The 17588-nt window shown below is 36.2% G+C and overlaps 2 protein-coding genes across 7 annotated transcripts in view; one reads left to right on the forward strand and one right to left on the reverse strand.

Moving 5' to 3' along the window:
* The window catches only part of LOC128207562 (cyclin-dependent kinase-like 1), a 34948-nt gene extending 17831 nt beyond the window's left edge, over positions 1–17117 (forward strand). Inside the window, exons 6-9 of one of the 6 annotated variants that reach the window (XM_052910574.1) lie at positions 7170–7252; positions 8050–8106; positions 8517–8633; positions 11874–17117. In XM_052910574.1, the coding sequence (XP_052766534.1) occupies positions 7170–7252; positions 8050–8106; positions 8517–8633; positions 11874–12002 (386 nt within the window). In that variant the 3' untranslated portion in view covers positions 12003–17117. Of the gene's footprint in view, positions 1–7169; positions 7253–8049; positions 8107–8516; positions 8676–11858 lie in introns of all 6 variants that reach the window. The other 5 variants (XM_052910570.1, XM_052910573.1, XM_052910575.1 and 2 more) reach the window with 5 other exon arrangements.
* The window catches only part of LOC128207564 (lysophospholipase-like protein 1), a 220332-nt gene that overhangs the window by 187474 nt on the left and 15270 nt on the right, over positions 1–17588 (reverse strand). The gene's annotated exons all lie outside the window — the stretch shown is intronic.

Genomic DNA, 17588 nt, shown 5'->3' on the forward strand with positions numbered 1-17588 from the left:
GGAGCTCCTATGTTACTGGTCATTTGTTACAAGACCCCATACACAGACAGTGGTGCTCCTATGTTACTGGTCATTTGTTACAAGACCCCATACACAGACAGGGGTGCTCCTATGTTACTGGTCATTTGTTACAAGACCCCATACACAGACAGTGGTGCTCCTGTGTTACCTGTCATTTGTTACAAGACCCCATACACAGACAGTGGTGCTCCTATGTTACTGGTCATTTGTTACAAGACCCCATACACAGACAGTGGTGCTCCTATGTTACTGGTCATTTGTTACAAGACCTCATACACAGACAGTGGTGCTCCTTTGTTACTGGTCATTTGTTACAAGACCTCATACACAGACAGTGGTGCTCCTATGTTACTGGTCATTTGTTACAAGACCTCATACACAGACAGTGGTGCTCCTATGTTACTGGTCATTTGATACAAGACCTCATACACAGACAGTGGTGCTCCTATGTTACTGGCCATTTGTTACAAGACCTCATACACAGACAGTGGTGCTCCTATGTTACCTGTCATTTGTTACAAGACCTCATACACAGACAGGGGTGCTCCTATGTTACCTGCCATTTGTTAAAGACCCCATACACAGACAGTGGTGCTCCTATGTTACCTTCCGATTGTAACAAGACCCCATACACAGACAGCAGTGCTCCTATGTTACCTGCCATTTGTTACAAGACCTCATACACAGACAGCGGTGCTCCTATGTTACCTGTCATTTGTAACAAGACCTCATACACAGACAGTGGTGCTCCTGTGTTACCTGTCATTTGTTACAAGACCTCATACACAGACAGTGGTGCTCCTGTGTTACCTGTCATTTGTTACAAGACCTCATACACAGACAGTGGTGCTCCTGTGTTACCTTCCATTTATTACAAGACCTCATACACAGACAGGGGTGCTCCTATGTTATCTGCCATTTGTTACAAGACCTCATACACAGACAGTGGTGCTCCTATGTTATCTGCCATTTGTTACAAGACCTCATACACAGACAGTGGTGCTCCTATGTTACCTCTCATTTGTTACAAGACCTCATACACAGACAGTGGTGCTCCTATGTTATCTGCCATTTGTTACAAGACCTCATACACAGACAGTTGTGCTCCTGTGTTACCTGTCATTTGTTACAAGACCTCATACACAGACAGTGGTTCTCCTATGTTATCTGCCATTTGTTACAAGACCTGATACACAGACAGTGGTGCTCCTATGTTACCTGTCATTTGTAACAAGACCTCATACACAGACAATGGTGCTCCTGTGTTAACTGTCATTTGTTACAAGACCTCATAAACAGACAGTGGTGCTCCTGTGTTACCTGTCATTTGTTACAAGACCTCATACACAGACAATGATGCTCCTATGTTACCTGTCATTTGTTACAAGACCTCATACGCAGACAGTGGTGCTCCTATGTTATCTGCCATTTGTTACAAGACCTCATACACAGACAGTGGTGCTCCTGTGTTACCTGTCATTTGTTACAAAACCCCATACACAGACAGTGGTGCTCCTATGTTACCTGCCATTTGTTAAAGACCCCATACACAGACAGGGGTGCTCCTATGTTACCTTCCGATTGTAACAAGACCCCATACACATACAGCAGTGCTCCTATGTTACCTGCCATTTGTTACAAGACCTCATACACAGACAGCGGTGCTCCTATGTTACCTGTCATTTGTTACAAGACCTCATACACAGACAGTGGTGCTCCTGTGTTACCTGTCATTTGTTACAAGACCTCATACACAGACAGTGGTGCTCCTGTGTTACCTGTCATTTGTTACAAGACCTCATTCACAGACAGTGGTGCTCCTGTGTTACCTTCCATTTATTACAAGACCTCATACACAGACAGGGGTGCTCCTATGTTATCTGCCATTTGTTACAAGACCTCATACACAGACAGCGGTGCTCCTATGTTACCTGTCATTTGTAACTAGACCTCATACACAGACAGTGGTGCTCCTGTGTTACCTGTCATTTGTTACAAGACCTCATACACAGACAGTGGTGCTCCTGTGTTACCTGTCATTTGTTACAAGACCTCATTCACAGACAGTGGTGCTCCTGTGTTACCTTCCATTTATTACAAGACCTCATACACAGACAGGGGTGCTCCTATGTTATCTGCCATTTGTTACAAGACCTCATACACAGACAGTGGTGCTCCTATGTTATCTGCCATTTGTTACAAGACCTCATACACAGACAGTGGTGCTCCTATGTTACCTCTCATTTGTTACAAGACCTCATACACAGACAGTGGTGCTCCTATGTTATCTGCCATTTGTTACAAGACCTCATACACAGACAGTTGTGCTCCTGTGTTACCTGTCATTTGTTACAAGACCTCATACACAGACAGTGGTTCTCCTATGTTATCTGCCATTTGTTACAAGACCTGATACACAGACAGTGGTGCTCCTATGTTACCTGTCATTTGTAACAAGACCTCATACACAGACAATGGTGCTCCTGTGTTAACTGTCATTTGTTACAAGACCTCATAAACAGACAGTGGTGCTCCTGTGTTACCTGTCATTTGTTCCAAGACCTCATACACAGACAATGATGCTCCTATGTTACCTGTCATTTGTTACAAGACCTCATACACAGACAGGGGTGCTCCTATGTTATCTGCAATTTGTTACAAGACCTCATACACAGACCGTGGTGCTCCTGTGTTACCTGTCAATTGTTACAAGACCTCATACACAGACAGTGGTGCTCCTATGTTACCTGCCATTTGTTACAAGACCTCATACACAGACAGGGGTGCTCTTATGTTATCTGTCATTTGTTACAAGACTTCATTGACAGACAGGGGTGCTCCTATGTTACCTGTCAATTGTTACAAGACCTCATACACATACCGTGGTGCTCCTATGTTACCTGCAATTTGTTACAAGACCTGATACACAGACAGTGGTGCTCTGTGTTACCTGCCATTTGTTACAAGACCTGATACACAGACAGTGGTGCTCTTATGTTATCTGCCATTTGTTACAAGACCTCATACACAGACAGTGCTGCTCCTATGTTACCTGACATATGTTACAAGACCTGATACACAGACAGTGGTGCTCCTGTGTTACCTGCCATTTGCTACAAGACCTCATAAACAGACAGTGGTGCTCCTGTGTTACCTGCCAATTTGTTACAAGACCTCACTGACAGACAGTGGTGCTCCTGTGTTACCTGTCATTTGTTACAAGACCTCATTGGCAGACAGTGGTGCTCCTTTGTTACCTGTCATTTGTTACAAGACCCCATACACAGACAGTGCTGCTCCTATGTTACCTGCCATTTGTTACAATACCTTAAACACAGACAGTGGTGTTTCTATAATTGCCATAAATTGTTACATACCCCATACACAGACAATGGTGCACATTTTTTCACTGTCAATTGTTGCATACCCCATACACAGACAGAAGCTGTAGCACCTTTATTTGCAGTCAATTGTTACATACCCCATACACAGACAGAAACTGGTGCACCTTTATTTGCTGTCAAGTGTTACATTCCTCATACACAGACAGAAGTGGTGCACCTATATTTGCTGCCAATTGTTACATTCCCATACACAGACAGAAGCTGGTGCACCTTTATTTGCTGTCAAGTGTTACAGTCCTCATACACAGACAGAAGCGGGTGCCCCTATATTTGCTGTCAATTGTTACATACCCCATACACAGACAGAAGCTGTAACACCTTTATTTGCTGTCAATTGTTACATACCCGATACACAGACAGAAGCTGGTGCACCTTTATTTGCAGTCAAGTGTTACATTTCCCATACACAGACAGAAGCTGGTGCACCTTTATTTGCTGTCAATTGTTACATTCCCCATTCACAGACAGAAGCTGGTGCACCTGTCTATATACAGACAGAAGCTGGTTCACCTATATTGTTGTCAATTGTTACATACCCCATATTCAGACAGAAGCTGGTGCACCTATATTGTTGTCAATTGTTACATACCCCATACACAGACAGAAGCTGGTGCGTCTATATTGTTGTCAATTGTTACATACCCCGTATACAGACAGAAGCTGGTGCACCTATATTGTTGTCAATTGTTACATACCCCATACACAGACAGAAGCTGGTGCACCTATATTATTGTCAATGACTAAATTCCTCATATACAGACAGAAGCTGGTGCACCTATATTGTTGTCAATTGTTACATACCCCATATACAGACAGAAGCTGGTGCACCTATATTGTTGTCAATTGTTACATACCCCATACACAGACAGACAGTGGTGCAACTATATTGTTGTCAGTTGTTACATACCCCATACACAGACAGAAGCTGGTGCACCTTTATTGTTGCCAATTGTTGTCAATTGTTACATACCCCATACACAGACAAAAGCTGGTGCACCTATGTTTATTGTCAATGACTACATTCCCCATACACAGACAGAAGCTGCGTCTATGTTGTTGTCAATTGTTACATACCCCATACACAGACAGAAGCTGGTGCGTCTATATTGTTGTCAATTGTTACATACCCCGTATACAGACAGAAGCTGGTGCACCTATATTGTTGTCAATTGTTACATACCCCATACACAGACAGAAGCTGGTGCACCTATATTATTGTCAATGACTAAATTCCTCATATACAGACAGAAGCTGGTGCACCTATATTGTTGTCAATTGTTACATACCCCATATACAGACAGAAGCTGGTGCACCTATATTGTTGTCAATTGTTACATACCCCATACACAGACAGACAGTGGTGCAACTATATTGTTGTCAATTGTTGTCAGTTGTTACATACCCCATACACAGACAGAAGCTGGTGCACCTTTATTGTTGCCAATTGTTGTCAATTGTTACATACCCCATACACAGAGAAAAACCGGTGCACCTATATTTATTGTCAATGACTACATTCCCCATACACAGACAGAAGCTGCGTCTATATTGTTGTCAATTGTTACATACCCTATACACAGACAGAAGCTGGTGCACCTTTATTGTTGCCAATTGTTGTCAATTGTTACATACCCCATACACAGACAGAAGCTGGTGCACCTATATTATTGTCAATGACTACATTCCCCATACACAGACAGAAGCTGGTGCGTCTATATATTTGTCAATTGTTACATACCCCATACACAGACAGAAGCTGGTGCGTCTAGATTGTTGTCAATTGTTACATACCCCGTATACAGACAGAAGCTGGTGCACCTATATTGTTGTCAATTGTTACATACCCCATACACAGACAGAAGCTGGTGCACCTATATTATTGTCAATGACTAAATTCCTCATATACAGACAGAAGCTGGTGCAACTATATTGTTGTCAATTGTTACATACCCCATATACAGACAGAAGCTGGTGCACCTATATTGTTGTCAATTATTACATACCCCATACACAGACAGACAGTGGTGCAACTATATTGTTGTCAATTGTTGTCAGTTGTTACATACCCCATACACAGACAGAAGCTGGTGCACCTTTATTGTTGCCAATTGTTGTCAATTGTTACATACCCCATACACAGAGAAAAACCGGTGCACCTATATTTATTGTCAATGACTACATTCCCCATACACAGACAGAAGCTGCGTCTATATTGTTGTCAATTGTTACATACCCTATACACAGACAGAAGCTGGTGCACCTTTATTGTTGCCAATTGTTACATACCCCATACACAGACAGAAGCTGGTGCACCTATATTATTGTCAATGACTACATTCCCCATACACAGACAGAAGCTGGTGCGTCTATATATTTGTCAATTGTTACATACCCATACACAGACAGAAGCTGGTGTGCCTATATTGTTGTCAATTGTTACATACCCCATACACAGTCAGAAGCTGGTGCACCTATATTGTTGTCAATTGTTACATACCCCATACACAGACAGAAGCTGGTGCACCTATATTGTTGTCAATTGTTACATACCCCATACACAGACAGAAGCTGGTGCACCTATATTGTTGTCAATTGTTACATTCCCCATATACAGACAGAAGCTGGTGCACCTATATTTATGTCAATTGTTACATACCCCATACACAGACAGAAGCTGGTGCACTTATATTGTTGTCAATTGTTACATACCCCATACACAGACAGTGGTGCAGCTATATTGTTGTCAATTGTTGTCAATTGTTATATACCCCATACACAGACAGAAGCTGGTGCACCTATATTGTTGCCAATTGTTACATACCCCATACACAGACAGAAGCTGGTGCACCTATATTGTTGTCAATTGTTACATACCCCATACACAGTCAGTGGTGCACCTATATTGTTGTCAGTTGTTATATACCCCATACACAGACAGAAGCTGGTGCACCTATATTGTTGCCAATTGTTGTCAATTGTTACATACCCCATACACAGACAGTGGTGCAGCTATATTGTTGTCAATTGTTGTCAATTGTTATATACCCCATACACAGACAGAAGCTGGTGCACCTATATTGTTGCCAATTGTTACATACCCCATACACAGACAGAAGCTGGTGCACCTATAGTGTTGCCAATTGTTACATACCCCATACACAGACAGAAGCTGGTGCACCTATATTGTTGTCAATTGTTACATACCCCATACACAGACAGTGGTGCACCTATATTGTTGTCAATTGTTATATACCCCATACACAGACAGAAGCTGGTGCACCTATATTGTTGCCAATTGTTGTCAATTGTTACATACCCCATACACAGACAGATAGTTGTGCACCTATATTGTTATCAATTGTTACATACCCTATACATAGACAATGGTGTACCTATATATTTGCAGTCAGTTTTTATATAATCCATTCACAGGTAATGTTGCACCTATATTTTCTGTCATTGTTTACATTCCTCATACTGAAACAATTGTGCACACCTCTATTGCCATCTTTGTTACAGGAACTCATACACAGACAATAATGCACCTATACTTATAGTCCATTTATTTGAAAGGTCAAGATCAAGAGCAGTATAGTTTCCTCTCTATTTTAACTGAAATGGTATATAGTCATTTGTATGTGTACCTGTATCTAAAGACTGTCTAACTTAACTGTTGAAAATTACATGTTTTTGTTTTTTTGCAATAATATGAATGTTTTTATACAATTGTGTTCTAACTTTCAGGTGACTTGTTGCCACGTCATGTACAGATATTCTCCACCAATTCTTTCTTCAAGGGTATGATTATACCTGAGCCAGAGAGAGTGGTAAGTTGAGGGGGCAAGTTGCTTCATAGACGTAATAATGGTTACAAAAACTTATACTCCTTTTTGTAAAGTATGTGGAACATACAGTCGCATGTACTCCAATAATACTTGTGTAGTGGCTAACTTTCTTTATGATATATTTTTGGTTGTCCGATAATGCTCACAATTTTTACGGTAAATATGTACCTTATTTGATTTGATCATGTTATAGCATTTGGTGCCATGACCAGTTGCAGCATGGTGCAAAAACTGGTCAACTGTTCAAATATTTTTAACATAAAACTTGATGCCTGTGTCACCAATGACAATACACATGTGTAGCAAGGGCAAAGACTCTGACTGTGATTATTTTCTAATTATGCCCCCTTTATTGACTGAATACAGGCATACTGGCACTTGAATCAGTTTGCTAGGTTCTTGTTATTTTTTCGGTGCACACATTGATTTGATACCTATGTTCTTTGGTGCAAATTAACATGACGTGGCTTGTCAATAAAATAGACCCATAAAGGGATTTTATTTTTTTGATAAATAAAGCACATGGTTTAGTGCAAATGCCTATGAAGTACTTACATCACCTCCAACAAGGGTTTGAGCTAGGCCCCCATTTCCGTCATATGAATTGACACTACAAGAAATTTCTTTTCTTTGAATTAAGTGCTGCACACAACCATTTTAATGTTTAGATTTTTTTCCATTTTGTAAATGAAAAATAGCTGTAAATAAAAAAATGACATGCATTTTCAATATAATTTATTTGTGTTGCACAATCTTGAAACATACTTTTTCTGTTACAGGAACCATTAGAAGAAAAATTTGGACACTTTTCTGAACTTGTTTTAAGCTTTTTAAAGGTGAGATTATTTTTTCGAAATGATTAGTGGTGTTTTAAAAGTATAGCTTGGAAAATTGGATCTACTGTAGTCTTATTTGTCATAATACTATTTGACCTAGTCAAGGCCTTCAAGTTCCACTAAAGTACTTAAAACTAGAGTTAAATTATTCTTGAGTTTTAAAAAACAATATGAATATATTAAATTTGCTCTGTGTTTATTGTATGCAAGATTTCAATGAAGTTCAGGCATATCTGGATATACCAAATACAGTGATTTACTGGTATACTGTCTGGCTATTAATCTAGCAACTCCGTAGAGTGTGCCCCTGCAAAGCGAGGGGTCATGGGGTTGATTCCCACCAGATGCATATAGCATTTCGTGCAGTATGTTTATATTTATATATAACAAACATTAATTCTTCCACATAGGGATGTCTGGCCATGAACCCGGACGACCGGCTGACGTGCGCGGAGCTGCTGGTGCACCCGTACATGGACCAAAACAAGGAAATCTTTGAACCACAACCTACAAAACGAGAGAAGAGGGTAAAAATTCCACGCACACACCACTTAAACCATCTCCAGCAGGTGTGTATTTCAGTGTTTTCCACTGCATAAAGTAGAAAAAAGTACCATATTTCACCTAAGTTTTGGAACAGTCCAATGTTTAGGTTGTTCCGAAATATTTGCTGCTTTTTGATTTTTAGGTGAAATATGTGTACAGTAGGAGTAGAATAAATGTACATGAATTTTTTTTAATGCAATTGCAGATTTCGAGATAAAAGTTTCTTAATTATTAAAGATAAAATTATGGTTCTTCTGAAAAAATCCTTGGATATAGATAACAAATTTACATTACATACTTCTTTGTAGTTCTTTGTCAATGTAACAATTTGTTAATTTATGCTTTCTTATGTGACTAATTGCTTGTCTGTATTTTGAGAGGAACATAGAGATAGAATGGAAAACACTGAGTATATCGTGTGCAGTAACTTTGGCATCATTGCCCCCCCTAAGCAGTTTCACTTTTAACCAGTCGCTTGCCTAAAAGAAGTTGGATGCTATCTGCATTTTTGTTTAAACTTTCGAGTATTTGTTTAAATACTCAAAATAATAGAATTTAAGTATGACTACTTCTTCACATTGCTTCTTTTATGACATAAGACCAATTGCAATTGGCTTAAAAAAGATAAAGATTTTTACAAAAAAACAAACTCAAAAGGTTTTGTTTATTTTAAATTTTACATCTATGCAGATAGTAGCCATAAACCCTTCCTATGTTCAAAGAACTAACTTTTACAATGTTTCATGGTTTTGCTAACATTTCTAAACATTTTGCTTGAAACTCTAATCATTGCATTAATTGCAAATTGAAAGTATTTGAAACCTGTAAATGAATTGAAACTGTGAATGGCCATGCTTTTGATTGAAAGTCTTTGAGCACATGTGTTTGTATGCACACAACATAAAGCTGTCTTGTGAGGCTTCGAAATTCAACTGCTCTCCTTTCATGGCATTTTTCAGATGTAACCACTTCAACCTAAATTTCGACCTTTGTGTGTTTTTGCGGAAAATGTACTCATATTTTACATCCTTGGGTATAAGCCATTATAATCATTTTCATGATGACCATTTTTTTTCGTGAAAAGTAGAAGCGTATTGTCATCTGTTTGTGAGTTATGCTGCTTTATGGGATCCGGTGTACAAATAAGTTTGTCATTTAATCTGGCCAATGGTCGTATTGTTTAATATTGATGACTGGTGACCCCATATAATGTTGGTATCAGTTGAAAGAGTATTGCCTGCCAATAACTTATATGTAAAATAAATGACTGAAAATACATCACAGATGAAGTAATTGGAGTTTAGTTTAAATGTTATATATTTAACAACGATTGTGAAGAAAGCTATGATAGCTTATACTAAGTCACTCTCATTGGCATGATGTTGCGCGAGAGTGTGGTCTTGAGATGTTGGGAAACCGGAGTACCCGGAGAAAACCCACCTTGGTGACCACTTACCAAACTCACATGCGTCCAGGCCGGGAATCAAACCCAGGTCGCTTTGGTGAGAAGCGAGTGCGCCGGACAACCAATTATTGGAGTTCATATATTTTTGAAATACCAGTAACCTAATTTGCAATTTTTCACAACCAAAAAAAACATGGATATAATAACTATTCCAGTCTTATTTATACATATTCTTTCTCTAAGTATAAAAACTTTTCAAATGATACCAAAATGATATGTTGGTAACCAGAAATCCAGATTTCCCATAATGGTACACTGGATACCTGAACCAAATCACTGTGCCTATTCCTTGTAATGTTATAGCACTTCTGTCAGTAAAAAAGTGGGAGAGCCAAATATATATTTATTATATGCTTTCCGGTGGTTCATAGAGATTAATCTGTGAAATAAAGTTGATATTTCACTGTTTCATACAGTGAAAATATCAATTGATATTTTTCACTGTTTTGAAATTTAAGCCCGGTCTCATGTCCATAACAAACTTCAGCGTGCATAGGACTGAGACAATGATGTTATTTGCAAAATCATGTTACTTTTGCAAACAATTTGGAGGGTTTTTCAAAAATACTACAATCAAATGTCCTTTAATATCTTTTTTATGCATATAATAAAAGGAAGAATTGTTTCAATGTAAGATCACAATATATTTCACCGCATGAACTCCAAAGGTGAATATTTCATTTGTGGCTGCACCACTGATGAAATATACATTTTGGTGCTCACTCTGTGAAATATATAACAGTCTTACAACGAGAAAAAACAATTACTATCCTGTATGTAATAGAGTTGATGTATAATTTAATAAATATGTGTCAAAAATTGGTATAAAGCTTGGGCCATCTTGTAACAAGGATTAAATTATATAACGAAATTATTCAATTTCAAGATTTTCAGGTAAATATTAATTTGGTGTCACAAATTTAATGGAATGATTTACATGCAATACCTATTAAAAAGACTTTTTCTAAACTGACAGGTATGATTTCTGCTTAGAAATATTGAGTTAGAAAGCAATCATACTTATAAACTTTTGTCAATATAAGATAAGGCCAGTGTCTTCTAAAGTAAATATTAAATTACACGTAGTAACACATTAGTGTTGCATTTAATTTGAAAAGTTCTGTGATTATCTGTGTACCTAATGCTTAAAAAGCTATGATAAAAAAATCCTTCTGCGGTCTGAGATCTGCAGATGAGAGGCATTTATGAGGACAACCCGCTACTAATGTTTGTGCACACTCCTTGCTATGTGCAGCTGTATTTCATTTGAAGGAAACAAGTCTTTAAATTACTACGCAAGTTTTCTGTTAAACTTACGCTACAACATCATAAATACTTCTAATCTTGCAGACCTCTGATCATATATTAAGTCTTATGAATTTAAATAAAAACTTAAAACAAATATCAATGCTTACATTTGTGATGTCAGCAAAAATGAGTCCATTGGAGGAAGTCATTTTATCAAGAAAAAAAGGAGATTTATACATACAATCAAATTTAGAAAAAGTGATCACGATTTGAAGAATTAAAAAAAGGAGATAATTTCAACTATTTCAAAATAGATTGTTTGCTTATAAGACATAATACCTAAAAAAATGGAAATGACGCTTTCTCTTCCACAGGACCCATGTAAAAATATTGCTCATTAATGTGAGACTTCTTGCTTCATCTAACTGTTCTAACATTGACTGTATGCTTGAGTTTGCGGTGTGAATATTCCTGTATAACCGTCGAACAACAGATGTCTCTGTTTCAGCAGCAGTACAACCATCAGTTCCCGCACCTGGGACCCAAGAACACCTCTACCTCACCTGTACCCCAACACAAAGGCATCTACACAAAGAACAAGCCCAACAAGCCCTTCGACCACCTGCCCAACATATGACTTTTTGGTCAAGGGGTTCTGCGCCACGATGGTAACTGAAGACACTTACACCGTGCTGACTGGAACCCTGGAGGCCATATTTTCATTCAAAAGACATTACAAAAAAACTTGTTTTAAGGGAGCAATGAACTAGATATATAACTGTTTGTTACTAGTGTGTAGAGGATGCTAATCTGTTACATATGCCATACTGAGGAATTGTTGCCAAAACTGATTGTCTCCCTTTCATACCTCCAACTGAAGAGTATTGGAAGTCTGTCTCAAAAGAAGCTTGATAATATCTGTTAAAACTGAAATTAAAGTAATAGCGCAAGTTTATATGGCAATGTTGGCAAATGCAATAAAAAAAAAAACGGTGCTATTTTCATAGTCAACACTTCGGCACTGTTCCTTGTATTTGCATATTTGCCATGTAAAACTGGAGTTGCTTTAAATACTTTGACAGAATGCAAAGACATAAAAATGAAACAAATATATTCAAACAGCATTTGACTACAAAGTTTAAGTCAAGACTATATTGTTGAAAGAGCTGATTTTTAGAGAAATTATAGTATGATCAGTTTCTTGAAAGATGGTCAGTTTTGTCCAGTAACATATTTAATGTCATGGATAATACAATTTGAACATTAGTCAGTCTGCTGATCAAAAAGTGATGGTTATGTATGGCATATGTAACACAGAGTTATAGACTTTTCCTTCAATCCTTTTTGCACTCTCCTTGTGTGTGACATATATACAGAAAGGACTAAATGTGTGGATTATAAGACTACGACCTGGGTCAACAGAGAAATGTCATTGAAATAGAGATTTTATAATAAACAAATGTTATAGACGAATTTGCAAGATTATTTTCTGATTTTAGATTTTGTACTAGCTATTAGTTTAGATGATGTTTTTACTCTTATTTATCTAAATTTCTTTGCAACTTTCTAATTACCAAGATTTCATAGGCCTAGTTACATTTATTATTATTAATTCCAGTATAAATTATGATAACTTTTTTTTTAACAGTTTATGCATATTATTCAAATGGCTATGCCGTAATTTGTTCTGTGTTCATTTTAAGTCAGTTTGTTATGCTTGTTTAATATACAATAGTAGAGAAACCCAAGATATCACCAAAGTTGTATAGTTAAGTTATAATTATAGTCGGCTGTATATAATGTAGAAGAAATAAGTGACCAAATCAAGTTTAGTAATTCAGCTTCTATGTACCGGTATCTAAATGTTTGGATGGCAAAGTTTAAGGTCTTAAAATTTCTTTGATTGATGAACTGAAATTCTATGTATAAACAATTATGGGTAACAGTATTTTGAAAGCTGATGCATATACTAAATTAATGTATTAAGATCGAAAGTGGCCAATCAATTTTTACTCAGTAATCAGTAGCACTTATTCCAAAATATTTAAAAACAAACTCTGTTGTAAGAAACCCAATTCTTGGTTCCCCTCCTCCCCTCTGTGTGGCACTTTACTATGTCTGCCCTATTCTTGCACTGCAAAATGCACCTTTCAGAATATTTCAAGCCATCTAGTAGCAAAAAGTTTGACCGTTTTCAAATTTAATTTATTGTTTAGCATGCGAATGTAGAATTTAGATCTCCAATGCACATGAAATGTCTGCACTAAGACTAATCTTTTAAATATGATCCTTTTAAATTATCCAAAGATTTGTTTGCTGTCTAGCATTTGATATCGCACGAAGGGCTGAGGCCTCTTGAAAAATGATATATAGTAAAAGAATTATCCTAGAATTAAATATTTTCATACGTTTTTGCAGATTTAATGAAGGCTACTGCATGGTTCAAATCTTCCTTTGTGTCAATATAACCTGTCTGCCTCCCAGTTTGTTTACTATATTGCACAGCATGTTTGAACTTCACTGTAAAATTATAGAGAGGTTGCAAAGCCACACTTGAATGGATACGTGTACTTGTGGCCTACTTTATGTGCACTTCGTCATCAGGATATGTGTACCTGTGGCCCACTTTTTGTGCACTTCATCATCAGAATAAGTGTACTTGTGGCCTACATTATGTGCACTTTGTCATGAGCATACGTGTACTTGTGGCCTTCTTTATCTGCACCTTGTCATCAGGATATGTGTACATTGTACAAGTTAAAATAAACATGTATGATGGCACAGGGAAAGTGATTTATGCAAGTTTTGTCGAATGTTATGGAACAAACTTTAAGTGAAACTTAGCAATCTGATTTTGAACTCAGATACAACTGCTACCGTTATGTCTATCTACGCGTACAAGTACACACACAATTTATATCTAGTTTTGCAACCTCTCTATTAACCCAAATTGACAAGATGGCTCCCAGAAAAGAAAATGAATTATGGCCAGAAAGGGCTCCATATAGCGGGCTCATTTTCGTACCTCTTTCTCAGGAAAGCTTGGGCAATTTAAATTTTCTGTAGATATGCCCAAAAGACTTTTGTTTCAAATAAAGTGAGCTTCATGCTTTCATTGCCATTTTTTTCTCATTTTATCTCGTTGTACGTGAAACTGTTTGAAAAATCTGATATTATAGTCAGAGCCAATGGAGTTGTCCATTTAGCGCCCAGATTTACAATTGCTGTGAAAGATACCTGAATTCCATTACAATATATTGTCATGTTCATAAAGAATTGCATGGCATTGCGTATACTAAGAAATAGATGCCAACTGTATCAAAACCAGGAATGGTTATCAATATTGATTTTTATGTTATTTTAAGTTTCTGGCCAGTTTTAAGTCTACCAAAATACTGAGTTTACAGTTAATTTGTCATTGTTTTAGTGGACTGGGTGTGTCCAAAAACATATTTAACTTTAAGATTTTACATCATTTTGAATAGATATTACACCCAGGATTTTAATTGAATACCTTGTTATCAATTTTGAAAGTATGGTAGGTTTAAAGCCATTTTAAGCAGTAATAAAGAAATAATAATTGTCCATGACGTGAAAATCAATATTGAAAGCCTTTAATCATTAATAATTATTTAGAAAATAGTACAATTTTATTGTCAACAATGTTCTATTTTTGATGTTGTTTGCCTTCACGTAGCAATGGTCATTAGTGTTGTTTCATTCCAGAAATTGTGTGCTGCTAATAATATCATTGTGATAATGTACAGATAATTGTTTTGCCTTTGAACTGATCACTTGGTTATGCGGATAGAAAACTGTTGTAAATATTATTTTTCTGTCAGGTACAGTAAAGGGATAGTCATTTTTTAATTTAATTGAACATTATATTTTAAACATTTTTGTTTTTGAACTTATAATGTACTGCTAACACACTGTACCAGTTAAATACTGTGAAAAAGTATGCAAGGGAAAATATACATAAAACTATTTGAAAAATTGATCTGTTTCATCTCTTTACTGGCTACATATTAATTATTATACTGTAGATCTGACTTATAAATTAATAGTTTGGATGAACAAATGTAACTGCTGCACGAATTTTAAAAACTGCCAATATTTCTCAATTGATATTTCTATGATTACACAACTCTTCAATCGAATAAATCGAATAGATATTTACAGACTGAAGCACTTGCATATTTGTAAATGCTTTTAAACATTTGGCTATGGTAAATACTCTGTATTTTAATATCTGTTTTTCTCCACTTAAATATTGTGCACTTTTGAGTTTAAATTCTCAAGACAACCATGATTTTACCATGAGCAAGAAAACTTGTAGTTGTTTATGTTCCTTAGAAATTATTGTCAACACTCTCCAGTAATTTAAGGTAGATTTAATGACTGTTGTAAGTTAGAGCTTTTATTTACGCTGCAATAAGAACTATTTGTCAATGCATTGATATGGTGAAATAATCCAAACAAAGGGTGCATAATTGTATTCCAACTTTAGATTTTAATTAACTAATAATTAATACAAATGACTTCATTTTTAAAGTGCAGGTTATTTATAAATTTGCTAATATTTGCAAACAATTAAAAAAACAACATAAGACAATGTTAATTACGTTGTCCTGCAGAATTAGATAATGCCTTTTAAACAAAACAGCTAAAAAAGAAGAATCTTCAAGTCTGAATGGGACTATTTACTCTTGTTAGTTCAAATTTAACAAAATTATATTATTACTATTATTTTTTTTCAAAGGGTCATAAACCTATAATAATGTTATATGCACCAAAATAATTATCATTTTTCAAGAGTTGAATATAAATCTTGAATTTGGATACTTCAAAAATAAATAATCTCTATGATAATACATAATTTAATTTTATGGAATATAAAAGGTTAGCCTACGTTTTAAAAGATTTACATCCACTTGTGCTATGATAGGAGTCAATATTTCTGCTACAAGTAGTTAGCCATTGTATAATCAGTAAACGTAGCATTTGCGTAAGTTATATTTTTGCATTTACTGCTAAATGACACTTATAAATGATACACCTCCATTGTATGATCATCTTTTTTTGTTATCAGAGACATAAGTTTCCATTTGCTATTTGTACACTTTTAGTCTTTAATAATTGCATAGAAATTCCAAGAGATATAATTATTATTATAGTAATTGTATTTTGTGTACATGTCTGTGAATGTGTATTATGCTTATTATACCATTTTATGTTATCGCAGGAATTCCATGATTCATAGTTGTTATGCTTGTCTACCTATTTACGTGAATGGATTTTCATGTTGATTATGAAATTAAGTCGACACCTTTACCATTTTACCTGTTCTTGTTTAAAGATCTGATCAATGTATACTTTGTACCTTATTATTATTACTCAGTTTAGTCATTTAAAAAAAATGTCTTACAGATTTTTACTTAAAGTGACAAATATGTAAGTTTGATGTCAGAATTTTTTTTTTCTCTAAATTCAAGCCATGGCATGTTTGTACTATTTTGTAATACATAACTGTTTGTAATTTTGTTCTGAATGTAAATTGTGATTTAGCTCAAGTCATTTTACTGGACATCCCTGTTTCATTTTGGTAAAATTATCCAATGCCAAAGGTCATATAAACATTTGTAAAATTTATCATGCTAAACAAGAACCTTTTAATTCTTTATTCATTCAACTGAATTTTGTTATTTGTAATGGTCTACTTATTAGAAATAAATGTTAGTATATGGGGAAACAGTGTTTGTTTTATATAAATTAGCTTGTCAGGGTAGGGTGGTTAACTGCTACTATGTCAGCCTTTCACCTAAGAGGTCGCGGGGTCAATCCCATCTAAAGCAGAATTCTCTCTGGGCTTCTCAAAATGACCACATGTTCTGGTTTCCGCAAAGGAAACAGACTCGAACTTGATTCTATAGGCTGTTGCCTTACATTACAATCAAGATTTGAGAAATGATTATAAAGTAACTAAGAAGTCTTGGGTTCGAGCCCTGACACGAGAACTCTCTCTCTCTCTCTCTTGGCCTCTCAAAATGACTAACAGGATGGTTTCTATCTAAGGAATGGACATGAAGTGTGATTATATAGCTTTCTTTACAATCAAGTATAATTTAATTGGTTCTAATTTATAGGGCATCCATATTTACAGCTGAATGGCCATGACACTTTGAGCTATTATAAGTGTGGACTTGCATGTTACCGTGATAGG

The sequence above is a fragment of the Mya arenaria genome, chromosome 11, assembly GCF_026914265.1.
Source record: "Mya arenaria isolate MELC-2E11 chromosome 11, ASM2691426v1".
Classification (NCBI taxonomy): domain Eukaryota; kingdom Metazoa; phylum Mollusca; class Bivalvia; order Myida; family Myidae; genus Mya; species Mya arenaria.